At 41.5% G+C, this 18,365-nt stretch overlaps 2 protein-coding genes across 5 annotated transcripts in view; one reads left to right on the top strand and one right to left on the bottom strand.

The window, feature by feature from the left end:
- The window catches only part of tmem266 (transmembrane protein 266), a 30,638-nt gene extending 21,816 nt beyond the window's left edge, over positions 1-8,822 (top strand). For all 4 annotated transcript variants that reach the window (XM_041037784.1, XM_041037782.1, XM_041037785.1 and 1 more), the window contains 8 exons: positions 1,074-1,228; positions 2,763-2,836; positions 3,828-3,884; positions 4,035-4,173; positions 5,046-5,161; positions 5,757-5,949; positions 7,010-7,072; positions 7,158-8,822. In XM_041037784.1, the coding sequence (XP_040893718.1) occupies positions 1,074-1,228; positions 2,763-2,836; positions 3,828-3,884; positions 4,035-4,173; positions 5,046-5,161; positions 5,757-5,949; positions 7,010-7,072; positions 7,158-7,795 (1,435 nt within the window). In that variant the 3' untranslated portion in view covers positions 7,796-8,822. The remainder of the gene's footprint in view (positions 1-1,073; positions 1,229-2,762; positions 2,837-3,827; positions 3,885-4,034; positions 4,174-5,045; positions 5,162-5,756; positions 5,950-7,009; positions 7,073-7,157) is intronic.
- Positions 8,823-8,928: 106 nt separating this feature from the next.
- Positions 8,929-17,297, bottom strand: etfa (electron transfer flavoprotein subunit alpha). Its single transcript, XM_041037790.1, has 12 exons — positions 17,196-17,297; positions 16,121-16,270; positions 15,803-15,884; positions 15,503-15,585; positions 15,156-15,255; positions 14,822-14,932; positions 14,530-14,631; positions 12,586-12,654; positions 12,415-12,497; positions 11,258-11,323; positions 10,726-10,806; positions 8,929-9,409 (listed from the first exon to the last, which is right to left on the bottom strand). Exons 1-12 carry the CDS (start codon positions 17,232-17,234, stop codon positions 9,374-9,376), a joined length of 1,002 nt encoding a protein of 333 aa, XP_040893724.1. The 5' UTR covers positions 17,235-17,297; the 3' UTR covers positions 8,929-9,373.
- Positions 17,298-18,365: the final 1,068 nt, after the last annotated feature.

Raw genomic sequence — 18,365 nt, 5'->3', positions numbered from 1 at the left:
TATCAAACAAGCAGCCAGGCATGCAGGTATGAGAGTACAAACACTGTCATGGAAAAATCTGATGAAAAACATTGTCATTCAGTTAAGCAATCTTCTTTTTGGCTGCATGTGACTGAATCCTCCAGATGGGTGCATGCTGGAGGAGCTGTCTCATGCAGTCAGTCAGTCAGCCAGCCACCTAGCTAGTCATTGCTCCAGAGCACAAACAAAAGGATAACAAGTGAGCTAACTACCAGCCAGGTTGTTAGCACACCAGTCGCCCAGATTAGCATTCAGCCAGCCAGTCAGCTAGCCAGTTGAGAGAGATCCATCCTGTCACCTAGTGAAGCAGCAGGGGGGAGAATTAAGCATGTGACACTCTAATCTCTCCAGAACCACACTTTACTGACTTTGCGGCTCTACATGTAGAGAGTAAAGAACATGTTTTGCATCAGCTCTGCAATGCATGTTCGGATGAAACAAAAACTATATGCTCGGATGTGTATTACAACAGATGTCATGTAATCTGATTCCAAAAATAGAAACCAACCAACAAAGTAATGGCTGTTGTCTTAGGTAGACTACACTGCCTGGTGATGGTATAAAAGGAGAGCTCTAATGGGAAGAGGACAGTGGCAGAAAAGGAAAGAATGAATGGTTTTATGAGGAGATGAGGAAAGCGGCAAAGAAGAAATGACATGAATTCCTGCACAGAATTAATCCATACTAATATATCACCTCGGTGCCAGCAGGACATGTATTTATGCTTTGCATTGAACTGAAGTGTAAATTAATTTCAGCAAGCATGCTCTGCATTTGTATGATTTGCATGCAGAATAGTGCCCTCTGCTGAAAATCATTTAGAAGCACGTTGAATGAAAACTGAGCAAAGTCAAGGCTGAATACGCCTCACGATTTGTGTATCTTGACGTTCCTTGTGTTTTATTGATTTGACCTTGTAGGCTGGCTGTCAGATTTGCTCTCTGTACCAGTATTACATTTTAAAATAACCACCACAACAAGGCCCACCATTTATCTTTGTACCCACAGCTCCTCTAAATGCTTTCCCCCCTCCTCTGCCCCCCTCTGCTCAGGTCGAACTGGCTGAAGCCGTGCTGCGGAAGAAGGGCAGCGCTGTGGCAGGTCTGTCTGCTGTCGGCGGGCTTCAACTGTTTCCTGGTGGCCTGTGTCATCCTGGTGGTGCTGCTGCTGACACTGGAGCTGCTCATAGACACCAAGCTGTTGCAGTGTGAGTACTAGCAACTTGGCTAGCAATAGCATTCTTGGAGAGGGAGAAAAGTGGACTACTCAGCACAATTGTTTACTAATTGTTACACAAAGGCACTGGGTCAATGTATAGACACAAAGGAGCAAGTCCTCAAGACCTTAAATAGAGCAAACACTAAGCTTTAGGTAGATCATGTGCTCATAGAAGTTACAGCATTATAACAAGAGTTAATGACAGACAACACAGAAACTTTTTCTCATAATTTAACAAAAATTGGTTGGAAAAATAAATTTCATAGATGAAGGTGCTTTTTAATTAAGGACAGGGACCATTTACCCACACCTGGCAATATTATGCAGCAGGTAACAGCTGTTACCATTACGCTGCAAATGAGCAACACCTTCCTTTTCTGGCAAGCCACCTTTATTTTATTAGAGCCAGTGATAACATTAACAGTGTGTAGCATTATAGTACATAATAATATTGAATGAAAACTGAGCAAATTATTCATACAACATATCACAGTATTAGCAGTCTGTGAATGTTTTGTCATCTGCGATCCCTCAGGTGGGACAGTGGTTGGTAAAAAGGTCATACTACACTATGAAATCATTTATAGTGTTTGATTTTAATATAATTCAGGACAGCGTTTGTATCTGAAGGAGCATAAATCAGTGTGCAGCATATATGTGACCCTGTGCAGAACAGAGTAAATACTAGCTGCTAACCTGGTCTTATATATGTACTGTATAATGAGTCTGTGTCACTGATGATCTATTCCGGGACCAGAGGCTCTGATCAATCATGGTCTGGGGAATATAACCCCCCTATTAGTATTCCACAGCTAACACAAAATGTCAGGTGGTCGAAATACCAATGTGACCCATGTCACCCTGGTATCACCTCCTTGTACATTATCTGGCCTTGTGGATACACCCTCATATATCATAAGCAGAAGGTCAGGGGTTGTGACCTGTTTGATGGCAGAGAGCTGAGTGAAGAACACACATGCAGGCACTGTCGCTCCAGCAGTAACTAAATGCATTCAAGTCTTAACTGTTCCCCTGGGACACACAGACAGACGAGAGGGGGAAAAGTGAGACAAATGCGTGGAGGGAGATTTGTGGACAAAGGAATCAGGCAATACAGAGTTGGCTGGTTGGATGGGCGTGGGGAGGACTGGAGGAAGATCAATGGACTGATAGACAGATCACTGAACACGGCAAACAAAGACAGATGGGGGGAGAGGTGGCATGTGAAGAGAAATTCCTCAGCTGACAGCCGAGCTCTGTTTGAGGCTTTCCACAATGAGCCTGATGAATAGACAGGAAGATACAGACATGTACGTCTACAGAATATGGCAAATTCATATTTATGATGTTGCTTCATGCCTCTGTCTGCACATTTATGTAGGTGCGTGTGTGTGTGTCCATGGATGCACCTACTGTATTTGCACCACCTCACTGCACCTTGACAATGTTAGGCAGCAAATAATTGCTGATGGAAACAAAAAAATAATAATAAACCAGCCAGTTTCTCTGTTTTATCCCTGCAGTTAACAACGCGTTCCAGTTTGCCAGCATCATCCACTGGATCAGCCTGGCTATCCTCTCCGTGTTCTTCACCGAGGTGAGTCTCCATCATTTCCCTTCTCGACACAAAAACAGTCTCACTTACAGCTGATGCAGCGGCTTGTCGATTAATGCTCCGTTGTGCAGTATGTGGGGCCAGTGAAGCACACCAAGAGATTCTCATCATAATACTAACAACACTGAAACGCTGCCCCCCCCCCGTGCCCTCTGTCACCTCATGATTAGATTCTGATTAGTGGTGGACTTGTGTACAGTTCCATTGATAGCATATCTAACTGAAATATTAAAACTCATACAAGAAAGATCTACCTCAGTATTTTTGAAAAAAACAAAAACAAAAAAAAACAAAACTTACATAACTCCTGTTGTTAAAGCCAGCACGGCTGGTCCCTCTCGGGTTATTCGATTGATCCGCAGCACAAACACTTTAAAATGCAGATGGAGCTTTTCTGTGCCACTGGTTTTAAATGATTTCGAGGCCTCAGGTGTGCCGTATCGATTACCATTTTCTTTACAGCCAGCCACATTTGTCTTAGTTCCCCTTACATGTGATCACCCCTACTGCTAACTTTTTTTTTTGGAGCTGGAGTTTTACCTATCAATAAATACAAGCCCTCAGTGCCACACTGAAGCAGTGGAAACAGCAGGGAGGCTGATTTCTGCTCCAGCGCAACCTTGAATGTCTGAAATGAGGATGGGAGTTAGGTTATAGCAGAAGAGGAACAGAGCGGAAGGGAGAGAGTTGTTTGCCCTCTGCAGCTCCTGCTGTGTCAGCAGAAGGAGCTAAATGTGGTGTCTCTAATTGTTTAGATGAAATCCTATCGTGCCGCCTGTGATGTGTATGAATATGATGTCACTGATGAATTACCAGTGGAGGGACAAAAGAAATATGAATCACAACTGCAAATGCCATTTACTACTGTCTGTGTTCTGTCTCCATCATCCAGCCTCAGGTTAGTTGTCCTTTAGTTGTTTTTGTCCATCTTACCTTGTGTGTAACCTGCTCTCTGTCTCCATCTCTGTCTCAGACGGTGTTCAGGATCGTGGTGTTGGGGATATGGGATTACATAGAGAACAAAGTAGAGGTAAGCTCCCATGGGTCCCATTAGACCTGACTCGGGGCCCATTTCACTGCAGTGTCATTCCCTCAATGTCATACCTCAATGTGGGTACTGTGGAAGCTACAGACACAACAGTAACCTGATGTGTACGTGTGTGTGTGTGTATTTCCCCAGGTGTTTGATGGAGCTGTCATCGTCCTCTCCCTGGCCCCCATGGTGGCCTCCACAGTGGCCAACGGCCCCAGCAGCCCCTGGGATGCTATTGGTCTCATCATCACACTGCGCATCTGGAGGGTCAAGAGGATCATTGATGGTGAGGCTGGGAGGGGCCGGGGGGCTGAGGGGCTGGGGGCTGATGTCCCCTGTGTCCTGTCCTTTACTGTCAGGTAACAGAGATAGATGCTGCAGTGTGCTCTCTGCGGTATTGGTTACATTCAATCTAGAGGTTGTTTGCTCAGTCATTTCTTCCTCACGTTTTATTTTTTTCACCAGGAATCATGGTAGGGCATCATTTGACGCAACGAACCTGTGGTTTCACTGCTCACACAGTAGCTGCTACATGAAAATGATTTTTTTTTATCATATAGGTACATACAGAGCATTTCATTTATTGGGAAGGATGATTTTTTTTTAACAATATTGCTCCCCCTGGTGGTTTTTAAACATAGTACAATACATATTCAAGGGGATGATTGGTGAGATAAGAAAATCCTTTATTAGTCCTTCAGTGGGGAAATTGCATGTGAGTGTGAGCTTAGTTCAAACCCTGTCGTCATCTTGTACACTAGCTGCTCAATTTAACACATTTAAACACAAACACGACACAAACTATTACCTACCTTTTCTGACACAGCCTCAACAAAAACTGAACGTGACTGAAGCCTCAGAAAGGTGGCACTGTTTGCAGGATCCCAGTAATGTCACTTTGTTCACCTTATGTACAGGGTTATGTTATGTTATGTTATGTTATGTTATGTTATGTTATGTTATGTTATGTTATGTTATGTTATGTTATGTTATGTTATGTTATGTTATGTTATGTTATGTTGGTAGCAGACCTAGTTATGAGCCACTAAATGCCAAAAATATGCAGGATTTATTTCAACAGAACTGTGGTTTTGAGAGATTCAAGATTAACTGTTTCTTTTGCCGGAAATCTGACTATAATGTGCCCTGTTGTTCTAGCCTATGTGCTGCAAGTGAAGGTGGAGATGGAGCTGGAGATCCAGCAGTATGAGAAGGCCAAGGCGGTGAGGGAGGAACAGCTTGACCGTCTCACTCAGATCTGCCAGGAACAGGCAGTATGTATCTCATATCTCTACTTAAAGCGTGCAGATTTCCTTTTACAATTTATTTTTCAGCATTTAACCAGCAGAGGGCAGCAAAGTGTTATACAAGAAAAGACTAAGATAAATCTGTACTCTGAAAGGCATAAAAGACAAAAATGATCCCATATTATCACTAGATAAAACCTTTTACAGCAGTCTTGAGGATATCACATAGCCAGCGCTGTGCATTATCTCAAATCAATCTATTGACAACTTCACAATTTAATAATCTAGTGTAACTGCAAGTGCATCCACTGAGTGCTCTATGTTTCTCAGAAGTGTCTAGTCTATATCTGAGAGTTATATTGCAACTATTAGAGAGATTGGAATGTGCAGTTTGGCACATGCACACAGTACTGTATGTGTAAAGGTCTGCAATGATGCAAGCAATACAGCCAGCACAGTTAAACAGGGGCATAAAATGCAAATAAAATCTCAGAACATAAGAGAATGGCATATTAGCATGAATATACAGTATTCAGTTGGTGATAGACAGTCCTAAAAATTACCTGTGTGTGTTTGCACTGAATGTCAAGAGGAAAATCCATTTGTCCCTCTTTCCTTCAAGTTTGAAATCAGGCAGCTGAGGGCCCACCTGGCCCAGCAGGACCTGGATCTGGTAGCAGAGCGTGAAGCAGCCATGCAGATCCACCATATGTGGGGTAAACAAAGCAGCACTTTCCAGGAGGTGGATGGACTGGCCCCTGGAGCCTCCGAGCATCACGGTCCAGCTAAAGCTAGAGAGCCCGGGGGGCCTGCAGGTAACCGTCTGGAACACCAAAGTCCTTTGTATTACAGACTATCAAAAACCTCTGTCTACTAGGGGGAGTCTAGGCCCTGTGTTGGACGTTTAAGAATATCAACTTTCACAGAAGCTGATGGCTAAATGTAGAGATGATCAGTGTGTTGCTATGGAAGCGGCTTTCTGGTTACTAAAAGCAACAAAAAAATAGTAGAAAACATGATACCAAATAGCAAATTTTGGAAATAGTAATCATTTGCTCCAACTCTCAAATGTTGCAGATTAGGGCTGTGTGTTTATAGTGGACATTACACACCAGCACAGTGGTGGTGTCCTCTTCTCAAAAACATTCATCTCACAATCCACATCAAAATTCTGGTGCCACATCTAGGTGGACTATAAACCTTTCACACCGTGACAGTCCATAACTTACAGGACTTAAAGCAACAAAGCGCTGTCAGGGCTCAAAACAGTGAGGCTTTTCCTTTTATCAAAGCTATAAATCATAGTGCAACCTGCCATACATCTGAGCCACAGGGTTTCTAGTCCGACATCCTTTTAACTGGGCCTGATTCTCATATACTCATGTGGTATTGATCATCCGGAGATGATCCTTGTCACATTCTAGGCCAAAAAAAAGAAATGAGCGGCCCCTGTTGGGAAATTCATAGAATAAATGACGCCCAAACATAAATGATTATGGGCTATTTAACAGTCCTGTGGGATGTTGGCTAGCACTTAAGAGAAACTGTGATTTTGGATCCGTGAAACATACACACCAAGTGTTGCTCACTCAGGCAAGGCTAAAACAACAACAATACTGATTAATCTATTAGAAGAGGAACAAAAAAAAAAGACTGATAAGTGAGTTTATCAAGTAGCATCTACTCATTTCACTTTCTGTCAGGTGATTTGCTGCTTTTCTGTTTTATGATTGCAAAATTTATACTTTGGGTTTTGGACTTTTTGGTCAGACAAGAGCACCTTGCGCTTAAGAAACATGATGTAAATTCACACTGGATTCACTTTTATTGTTTCTGAGATAAAGTACATTAAGTGGACATTTTTATCCTCTTCAGATCACCACGGCCAAGATGACATGAACAACTACATCAGCCAGTACTACAGTGAGCCGAGCAGTGGTGAGCATCATCAAAATCCTACTTCAGTCTTTTCAACAGCACGTCACACCATGATATTTCAATACATTATGTGTTGTACTTTTAGATATGGGGATCCCAGACCCTGCCCGCGTCATCACCACAGCAGCCATAGACGTGCACCTGCCTAATAACCCCAGCCAGTTTCCCTCCTCTTTGGTGAGTGCCGATGCAGTGCCGTCCAGCTGTTTGCAGCGGACCGGCAGCTCAGTCAGCGAAGCCTCCACGACCACAGTGTCCCGTACCAGCTTCAGCGCCCGCCAGCACAGCATCAGCAGCCACACGCTAGGCTCCACCACGGACTGCAGCTCCACGGTGCGAGAGGCCTCCACCTCAACAGACTACAGCGACCAACGCTGCTACCCTCCACCCTACAGCAGCCCTCTAGCCCTGGGCACTCAGCCGAGAGGGAGTCCCAGCGCTGTGGTGCAGGAGCTGCTCTCCTCTCTGTCCGAGGACTCCTGTCTCACACAGAAGGGCCTGGACCCTGTCAACCTTAAACCACCCAGCCCGGCAGGCTCCACCAAAACCAGCCCTGAGCTGGAGCACAGGGTCAACATCTACAACAAGAGGAACCAGGAGAGCAGAGTTGGACTCCACTCTAAGCCGATCATCCATCTGCAGGGCAACGAGCCTCTTATAGCGGAAAAGTACAGGATGATGGATCCAGTGGACACCCCAGTCAACCGTCTGTCAGAGACATAAGACTCCGTCTGACATGAACTTCACAAGAATCGCTCTTCAGATCAACCGCAAAAATTAACGCTTTACTTAACTCCCATGTCGTTGGGAGTCACAGGCACATAAACTGTATGTCTGTCAGCCTCTTTGTATCGTTGGAGCTGAGAGGATGAACTTGCCGGAGCAGCACAAATAGGGAAAGGAGGACAGAAGGAGACAGACTTGATAATATCAGGCACCACTTATCAGGAATTGACACTCACAAAGAGTTTTATGAAAAAATTTTACTAAAAGAAACCAGCAACAGGGCTCGAGCCCAAAATTTTCAGACAACTGGTCTGTGCAGAAAATCTGGCTTTTGATATGTAAAGTTGCGGTTTGATTTTCTAGGAAATTAAACCAGTGAGAGGACGGTGCTGAGGGCTTAGTTCCTCTGATACACTTTGTAGGAATTGGAGATGCTGATGATTTATTGGAGAGCTATAAACTGTGAATCAGTTCCTCCAAGCTACAAGACATGGATTTAACACAAGCGTCAGCTGTTTTGGTAGTCAGTCTAGTGTCTCCAAACTCACCAAGAACAGTCCTCTTTGACGGACTGCTGCAGGGTACATCGGATCAGTCTCAACTTCTTTCTAATCTTTGTCTTTATATATTAGAAATGTTAACATTTTTATCTAAATTCTGTAAGTGGAAAGAGTAGGGAAATCTTTTGACTGGTGGCTGATTCAAATGAATCAGTTTTTCATCCAGGTGCCATGACTCGAAGCTGACCAAACCCAGCTGAGTCAGTGTTTACTGAGATTTTGAAAACCACAGCATGTCCCTCACTCACCAAAATAATTCAAAATCTAACTGGATATGATGGATTTCACATCATTCAGGTCTAAAGTACTACCTTTTTATGATCTTTGGAAGCTGTGTAAATATTTCAGGATAGGCTTAATCATTATATCACAGCCAAAAAATAGTGAGGGACCAGTGCTACAATAAAATGATAGGAAGAAAATTATAGCATGAACCTTCAAGATCTGCCACTTAAATATTGCAAACTAACCCTGTTTATTGTACTATCAACAGGCATTTTCTATCTTGACAATGGAAAGAGGGCATTACAAAATGAACCCAATAAAGGGCAATCATGGCAAAACAAGAAAGACAGTTATTAGTTGTCGTTTTAATACATCGTTTTCCAAAAACATCTCAATAATTACACACTCTCTAGGTCAGCGTGAACACCTACATCTCACAGCCAGCTACGTCACAGTCAGAAGTCTAAAGATAAGGTAAGCATTCCCAAAGATTTCCTTTACTGTACCCTAAAATTAAATACAACTTACATCACTTCTGCAGGCATAAAAGAACTTCTTGCCAAAGGTAAGTAGGGGCTTATTCGCTGATACTTAATGCATGTACAGTAAATATATATATATGTAAAAACTGACATTTGGTGTTCTTCTGATGCCAGTCAGAGATGTTGATCATGAAATTCTTTCTGCACGCAGACTCACGGCTTCAGAAATTTGTTAAGGCAGCGGCTATAAGATCCCGTGGTCACTCTCACAGCTGTGCAGTGGACGTTTGGTGGGCTTTTGGTTCTCCTCACTTGCTCAGTACTTCAGTCATCTCAGGAACAGCCTGAAAACAGCACAGACTTTAATACTTTATCGACATTTTACACTTGCATTATGACAGGAACAAACTCAGCAAATATTTTCTGTTCAGTGTATTTACTGCAGGAGTTTGTTGTAGCCCTGAAAACTCAAACTACATGACTGTTGTCACACCAGTGTACTTTCAAATTAATGATTGTATGACCAAAACAACTAAATACACAGTCGAAATAATTTAGGCAGAAAAATGAAGTTCAAGTTACTTCTGTTCGCCTCTACATGTGGGGATGCTCACCAGCACCTGTCACTTTGATCCCCAGCCTATTCCATATAATAAGATCTATGAGTTTATTACACAAACCATCAAGCGTGCTGGTGCTCACGGCATAAATGAGCACACTGAGATTTATCAAGACAGCAGCAGGCTGCAAGCATACAAACATTTATCACAGTTGATAAATGTGGGGCGACATTCTACAGTACAAGGGAGGCATCTAGCCCATAAATAAACACACTAATATTGCCCGTCATGTAGATTTAAAGAAGACAAATTCAAAAGCCTTTTGAGGTAAATTTGAGTACAAAATTATACAAATCTCTCTCCTTGTGAGTTGAGCAACGTCAGTACTGAATCATCAGTCACTGTCTGAGCTGGTCTGAGGTATCAATTGTCCATTTGGGGAAAAAGTAGAAAGCCCATCCATTTTAATCAGCTATCCGAGGAGTGATCACATGTAAGGTGATCTCATCCAGTGGGTCACAACTCTAGTGCCACAAGCTATTATTGCTAATCACATCTATAGAGTTTGTCAGGACACCTGGGCTGCTCATGCTCTGCTGAGGGGCTAAATAAAACATGACCAACAGGACACACATGAAAATATAACCTACTAGCCTTTCCAACCAGCCAACAGTCCTGGCTCACTATCCCCAAGTGCCAGGCTGATACAAGAAAGCAGCTAAGCGTGTAAAAGGTCTGGCAAGTAGAAGCTGAATACAAAACTGAAGCAACCTTTAAAGTAACTATTGATCACTTTTTAAATCTTCTGAGATGCTAATGTGTTTCTCTCAGAGCAGCCAGCTTCAGTCACAACTCTCCTCTGATTAATTCAAGAGCTTAATAATTCAACAGATGCACATTTCCATTAGGTGGAATAAGGCATCGTGCAAAATTTATCAGTGAGAAAGCAAATGTTATATTCTGACTGTCACTCTGGACTCTCAGCTGTCAAAACATGCAGTGGACGTCCAGGCACAAGGTACGTGAGCAGTGTTTTGGCATCACTACTCAGTTGTTTCCTAATGTAAAAGCCTGCGGCAATATCAATCCTAGACACTCACCTTGAAAAGATCAGCTACCAAGCCATAGTCGGCTACCTGGAAAATGGGAGCTTCTGGGTCCTTGTTGATAGCAACAATTGTCTAAATAAAATAAAAAAAGAACAAGTTTTAAATGCTTAGACTTAAATGCAGAATGCCACAGGACTGTACTGTTTTAACAGCCTAATGTGGTTTTAACGGTAAACAATACAAAAACATCCAGACACCATATCAAAGGGTGTGGCGACTAGAGTTATGGTTGCGGGTGCTGTGTACTGATTGTGTGTGAGATGGGTACTCACTGGCATGCAACTTCAAATTTTACTTCATGTGGTACTAAGTGCTTTGAAGCAAAGCAACAACTGTTTTTACAAATGTTGCCAAATGTCTGTGCCCAAACTAGAGACAACTAAGGCTACTTGATGAAATTAGTGTTCGTAAAATTCTACATTGTAAGTGGCACACTGTGTTGTGTTTCATATATAGCTTAAAAAACTGAAAAATAATAAGAAAGGGGGGATGATGGGGAAATCCTTGGCTTCAGTGGTGTTACCTTGCTATCTTTCATTCCAGCCAGGTGCTGAATAGCTCCGGAGATACCGACAGCAATGTACAACTCCTGTGGACAAGAAGAGAAGACAACCAGGCAACGGTTACTGTTGACATGAAGTGTAATCTCATGCTTCTGGAAAAGGTACGCCTCAGAACTATGATACACCCGAGGTGACTGATGGTATAATGGCCACGGATGTGTAATCTGTGCTGGGGCACTGTGTGTGTGTCAAGGGTCAGCCATTCTCACATCTCCCGAAACCTGCTGGGAAAACCATCTCTGTCTCTCTGTTTAATGCACTATCATATGAATATTTCAGTGATTATTTAATGTTGTCTCAGTGGAGCAAAGCATCGGTGTATGAACACAAGTGTCTCACAACTACAGATAATGCATAGAGCAACATTTTTAACCGACCAGACACATCAGTTTATGAAGCGTTAAGTTTCCATTAGAGTGAACAATTCAGAGACTAACCGCTGGTCAAAGACATTTGACTCTCATGTTTACGCTAAAATTTTGTGAAAATAAATTGTGCTTTAATCAGCACAGAAGAGATATTGTCTTACATGCATACACGTGAATAAAACATGAATCTTTTATTTCACTGAATACACTAAACATTTTTAGATTGGTAGGGTGAAAAAAACAAAGCAAACTTAATTTATATTTAATTAACTTAGCAAAATCCAACATGCTTGTCATAACATTTGGAAAATCCAATTTGGACAGTCTGCCCTGGTCTGAGGCTCCGACCAGACATCCACTGCACTCCGCTTTAATGGATCAGCTAAATCATTTAAGGGCCCTAAATGTGCCATCAAGTACATTTTGCAGGGCCTAATGTGTGGATAATCACAGCTGGGGTAACCCGGCTGAATCACATAATGGGAACTTAACCTTTTTAAAAGGGCAGAGCAGACATCCTGATGATACTGGATTGCGAGCATACTATGTAATGGCTAACAGGCATTTGTCTGAAGCAGTAGGTTTGTACACTATGACACCGCAACTGAGTTCAAGAATTGCCTGCCTTTACAACATAGTTTTGAATCTATTAACATTTTGACATGATAACATTCCTCTCTCTATTTTCGTGATATGTTGCACAAAATGAGGTAAATCCAAATAAGCACTTCAGAACTGGAATAACTTACCGGTGCCACAATCTTGCCAGTCTGTCCAACCTGCAAGTCGTTTGGGACATACCCAGCATCCACTGCAGCTCTGGATGCACCAACTGAAAAAAGAAAAATATGCGATTTAATTTCTCCAATAGTAAAAATAAGAACAATTTATAAACACACATCATGATGATCCCACCCTACCTGCAGCATTCAGTTTGTCAGCAAGGTCATAAAGCAGCTTGAAGTTATCCCCGCTCTTCAAGCCCCTACCTGACGAGAAAAAAAAAAATACAATTGCCATACAAATAAAAATTTGAACTAGCACGTCCTATTGAATTCTCTTCAAACCCTAACCCCTGGCCAACAAAATAGGATGATTCTGATTGTCCTAATAATTCCAACAATACAAAAATCAGTCCAACCTACAATAAAGGTACTAAAGCACTGCTTTGATTATAATATATACATTATAATATATACACCGAGCGCTGCAGCACCGAGCGCTGCAGACGCAAAGCACAGAGCATCCTGAAAGACAAACACCATCCAGCTCGTGCTTTGTTTCAATGGGTGGACTCAGGCTACAACCTGAGGCATCGCAGGCCGGTGAGCATCAGTGCCCACAGAGCCCGCCTCCACAACAGCTTCTTCCCAGCCACTGTCAGAACAGTGGCACAGGACATTAAGGAGGGAAGAAGCTACTACATATCATAACCCTGTCAATGTGCAAAAAAACGTCAAAAACAATCTGTTATCACTATGTGAAATATGTCCTTATTTTCACCATGTGAAACAATTCAAAAATATTCTAAAATATTTGCAATATCCCATGTGCAATATGCCTGTTAAGATCACCATGTGAAACATCACATACAGGAAGTGACAGTGTGCCTATATTAGGCACCTAATTTTCTAAGAATCTTCCCTGTATTTTAAGTGCACTATCTCGCTCTTCTTTTGTATTATTTCTTGGTTATTTTATTTTATTTCTTATTTCTTATTTTATTGTATTATTTAAACCTTAAGCTTGACTCTGGGGAGGGATGCACAAGAATTCCAATGCACATGTACTGCAGTGTATCTGTGCAAATGGCAAATAAAACTCTATTCTATTCTATTCTATTCTATATTAGGGATGTACCATCCACATTTTTTCACTTCCGATCCGATCCCGACACCTGAATTTGGATATCTGCTGTTCCTGATACTATTCCGATACCAGAGCTCTGTTTGCTTTAATATTATTATTATCATTATTGTTGATTTTATATGATGCTGTAATAAATTTTCTCTACAGGCAAGTATGGTATGTATGAATGTATGCATGTATTTCCCAAAAGGCAACTTGAGGTAAGTATAAGGTCAGAAAAATAGGAAATCCTGTTAACAAACAATATTTATTAAATTCAAAAGACACTCATAAAGGGTAACCTTCTTTTAGACTACCCCTCTCCAAATAAAACAGAAATAAAAAGGGCTGCTTGATCTGATCAGCACAAATGAAGTATACTGGCTCTTGTAGCAGCAACAAATCAAAGTTTCTCAAATCTCAAATATCCCGAGGGGCAGAAGCTCACTCACGGTTTATTTTCTTCCTGCTGCACCTAGAAGTTACATAAGTCTGTGAGTAATATATTGTTGGTGTGTGAATTACAAGTGTGACTTACCTGTAATGGTGTCCCGCTTTGGTTTATCGTTTGTGTGTAAAAGTTAATGGCGCGACCGATGCTAATGCGCTAGCCCGTCGAAGGGATTCTCCATATTATGTTAGCATCGAGCTAATCGCTACTTATTACCACCTTATTACCACGGAGCTTCCGCCCCTCGGTATAACGGCTTAGCAAACATTGCACGTTGCTGTCTTGTTTCGTGGTGTTTCTAGTGCAAAATATTTCCACACAGCGGACATGTGCTGAAAAGTTGGATAGCCACGGTGCTGCTCAATGTAGAGGCCTGTCTCAATGTGACGCGGAGTAATGAGACAGTTTGCAGCCTGTTATCGGCCCCATCCCTAATATATATACAGTGACTTTGCTAACAAATTACTTCTCGATAATAAATTCCAGCCCAAATATTTTCTATGGTCACACTGTTTGCCCTTAATTTGTCATACATAACACAAAGAGAGAGACAGTTGACTCATACCTCCTGACACCACAACTTTAGCACTTGTCAGCTCTGGACGGTCGCTCTTCGTGAGACTCTGCTCCAGCCACTCAGAAACTCCAGTAGGTGAAGGGGCATTCACTGCAGATAATCAGGATCATCAAGGATCAATAAGGATCAATAAGAATAAAAGCTTGCAATGACAAATAAGGCTTGTAGAGGCTGACTGTAGCTCTTCTTTTTATATTATGAAACAGCATCCAGAATATCAGACAATTTCTTAGCATGCACTGCAGCAGAGCGCTTTGAATGAATCTGTAAGCTACTGTACCATCTTCTGATGTGGCACTTCCTCCCTCTGTTGAAGCTGCCTCAAAGGATGTCCCTCTGACGGTGAAGATCTTGATCGGTTCATTACACTTCACAGTGCTGAGAGCATTTCCTATAAAATTACAATATTTAAAAAAAAACTGATGCGAACTTGCCAGAGCCAATTCCTCTTGCAAAAACTGAGCAGTGTTTATGTTATATGTGTGTCATATCAAGGTTGTGCCAAAGCCAGGTAACATGATTTAATATTTCTTCAGAAAAACTAATGAAGAAATTTATAAGAGGATGAAGAAAAAAAGAAATCACTTGTTACTTCTTTAACATAACAGGCTTACCTGCATAAATGGTTCTGACAAAAGTGTCTGCAGACTTGATCTCAATAATATCTGAAATTGGGGCAACATCCAACTTGGCAGCCACTCTTGGAAGCAGGTTCTGCAAACAAAATGGTGAATTAGCTGAGAAATACAGACCAATCATACTCTTGCATTTAAAGTATCAAGAGGAGGAAGGACTGTACATGTAGACAACAGAGTTATTGGGTAGAAAGAGTTTTGTGAATTGTTGGGATATTTTGTAAAAACTTATGCCAGTGTAAGCTTTTAAAATCAGCAATTTTATGTGAAAAAAATGCATTTTGAAATATTTCTGCAACTTGACTGTGACTGTGAATTTCCTTTACCTTTCCAAAGGCAGATGCACCAGCACAGATGTGGGTGAAGCTGAATTGCTTTTGTGTGGCCAGGATGAGTGGAGTCAACTCCTCTGGAGAAAGATGGACGTTGTTTTTGTTTTTGCAAACGGGAAAGTAAATGTTAGCAGTTACTACAGCTAAGATACCCTTTAGCAAGTCAAGAACAACATCCTCCAGCTATGAATATGTGGGACTGTGAAACAGATTATTAAGAGAAAGTTTAGTATGTTTTGCTCCGTGTGCAAGGGCCAAAAAAAAAAAAAAACAGCCACTGATGGTGTCACAAACCTGGCATGGCACCTTTGAAAGAATCATGTTGGGCGACCAGAACCTTCTTCACACCTTGTACTTTGCTGATTTGCTCCACAACCTGAGATGAGACAAAAATCATTTGATGTATCTAGTTTTCCTTGTGACTTTCTATTACCTTCTCATCTCCCATGAACATGTTCAAGATGCATATGTCTAAATTCTTAGCTCTCCTGTGTCTTCACTTATCCATTTGTTAACACGATATGAAATAGCCAAAAGAGCAACTAAATACTATCACAAATACAGCACATTTTGTAATCCCTTAACCAGGTCTGTCTCAACAGCTTTGCCCACCTTTGAACAGCTTGTTCCAGCAACAAGACAAGACACCTCTCCACCCAGCTTACTGGCAGCGGTGATGGCATTCAGTGTAATAGGGGTCAGCTTTTCATTGTTGTGCTCTGCAACCACCAAGGTGCTTTGAAACCTTCGGAGGAGACCAGTCTGTTGGAGAAAATGTTGACATATCAGCATACAGCACACATAAACGTATATAACGTGTCAATAGAACAATGTCATGTAAGCCAATTATCAAATCAAATTTGCGGATAAAGATTTTGATTTTTGAGCTGTTATTTCTGCCTGTTTACCTGATAAACTTCCCATATGATAAAGGGTGAGCAAGATATATGTATTTATATTGTAATATTACTCAGTTCTGTGAATGAATATATTTCATTAAACAGTATTTGAATAGATTTTAGGGGCACTAATTATTCATATCGATTCAAAAGAGCACTGCAGATGAAATCAAGAACAACCCTGTATTGGTGGGTTAACAACCTTTGAAACAGCTGCATCAGGCTCAGAGTAAAGCAGGATAATACCGGCCTCATCTTGATATGACTGAACATTATCAGCTATGAAAGGTCATTTAGATGAAGTCAAGCAAACAGAGAAAACATAAAATGCCACGTTATTTTTAAACATATTATATGCTGCTGTCTCACGGGAGATTGAATGCCTTTAATAACATGTTGGTAACGCTTTGATAACACCTTAGTTTCGTAACTGTTGTTTAACGCCAAGAGGTTTCATAACCACTCGGCTAGTTATGCTAACACCAACTAGCACTGGCTCAAAACCAAAAACGTTCAACTTGTATTCTTGTTATATCCCGATCTATATGTAAAATTTAAGTCAAAATAAGTCAACAATCCTGCCACATGCTATAATTCAAAACTGGACCACGGCGTGCCACTCGAGGACGACCTGAATTAGCTCGCCAGCCAGCCAGCAAGCTAGAAGCTGCAGAAAAAAAAAACACAAGAAAGCTAACTGACACGTTTCATGCTTTTCGTCTGGTGTAACAGAGCAATGCAATGTCTGTTTAAGTTATGTTGTTAAGCTCTAACTGTCACACACTTACCAAATTTCTCAGATTGGTTTTGTTCAATGCTCTGTTCATCTTGGACCCTTCTAGCTGCTCCTCACCGCTGCAGAGACCAAACTGTGCCAAAGGTTATCTGACGTTTGCAACGACTTCTCGCGAGACGGACCGATGACAAACATTCATTCAAACATTCATTCATACATTCACAATCCACTGATTCATGACAGTGATACGATCTGTTCTTCTTATACATTTATTAAAGCACAATAATTACATCTATTTATTTTACTTATCATTTTAGAAGCTTTGTTGTTGGCTGTGTATTTGTTTCCTGAGGTTGTTTTGTCTCCCTGTCTCCCTGTGTCCTTTAATGTACTAATCATGAGAAGCGCCCTTAATTCTGTTTTATTCTATACAATGACAACAAAGTATTTCTGTTTTATTTCTATTAATGCAGTTTTGCTGAGTTTCTCCCTCAGAGACTAATTAAAACAACAGTAAAAGAGTAAAATAAAGTTGGAAGACACTTCAAACTTGCTGCTCCTCCGCTCCTTTTCTTAACTGTAGTGCTGCTATTACATTACGTTACAAGTTTCCATTTGTCTTTTCAAACAGTACAGTAGAGACTAAATATGTTATTAAAGTTTATGAATGTTGAATATTACGAGATTACACATTTAGTTTAAAAATACAATATGTGAAAATAAAGTTTCCCTTGTCAGAATTTGTCTGTATCGAAGAATACTTTTCTTGATCAACACATGTAAACAGTAAAGCTCACATCACATCATGTGTGACTTTTTAACTTAATTCAATACATAGTGTCAGGGGCGGGCTGGCCATCGGGAGGTTCGGGAGGTTTCCCGAACGGCCGGTCTGTTCCCGGCTGGTGGTCGGAACGTTTTTTTACCCTATAAAATGCAGCATCAGTGTACCGCAGCAGCGTGTCCTTACAGCCGCAGGTGGCACAGAGTGGAACGTAACCAAGGGCGGAGTTGTAGGTTTCAGCAGTGAGGAACACTTCCGCATTCGCGTTTCTCGGCTGCCTCTAGGGGCTGGCTCCAGAAGTGAGTAATTCTCCATTGACCCCCGTGTTAAAATAGCCAACTTTACAGCCTAAAAACATATTTACAGCCTGGTTCATTTTTTTGTTTTTGGTCTCTATTGATCAGGGGCGGGCTGGGGTTGAAATTCAGCCCGGGAGCT

Source organism: Toxotes jaculatrix, chromosome 5, assembly GCF_017976425.1.
Source record: "Toxotes jaculatrix isolate fToxJac2 chromosome 5, fToxJac2.pri, whole genome shotgun sequence".
Lineage (NCBI taxonomy): Eukaryota > Metazoa > Chordata > Actinopteri > Toxotidae > Toxotes > Toxotes jaculatrix.
This window is presented reverse-complemented; position numbering and strand designations above follow the sequence as displayed.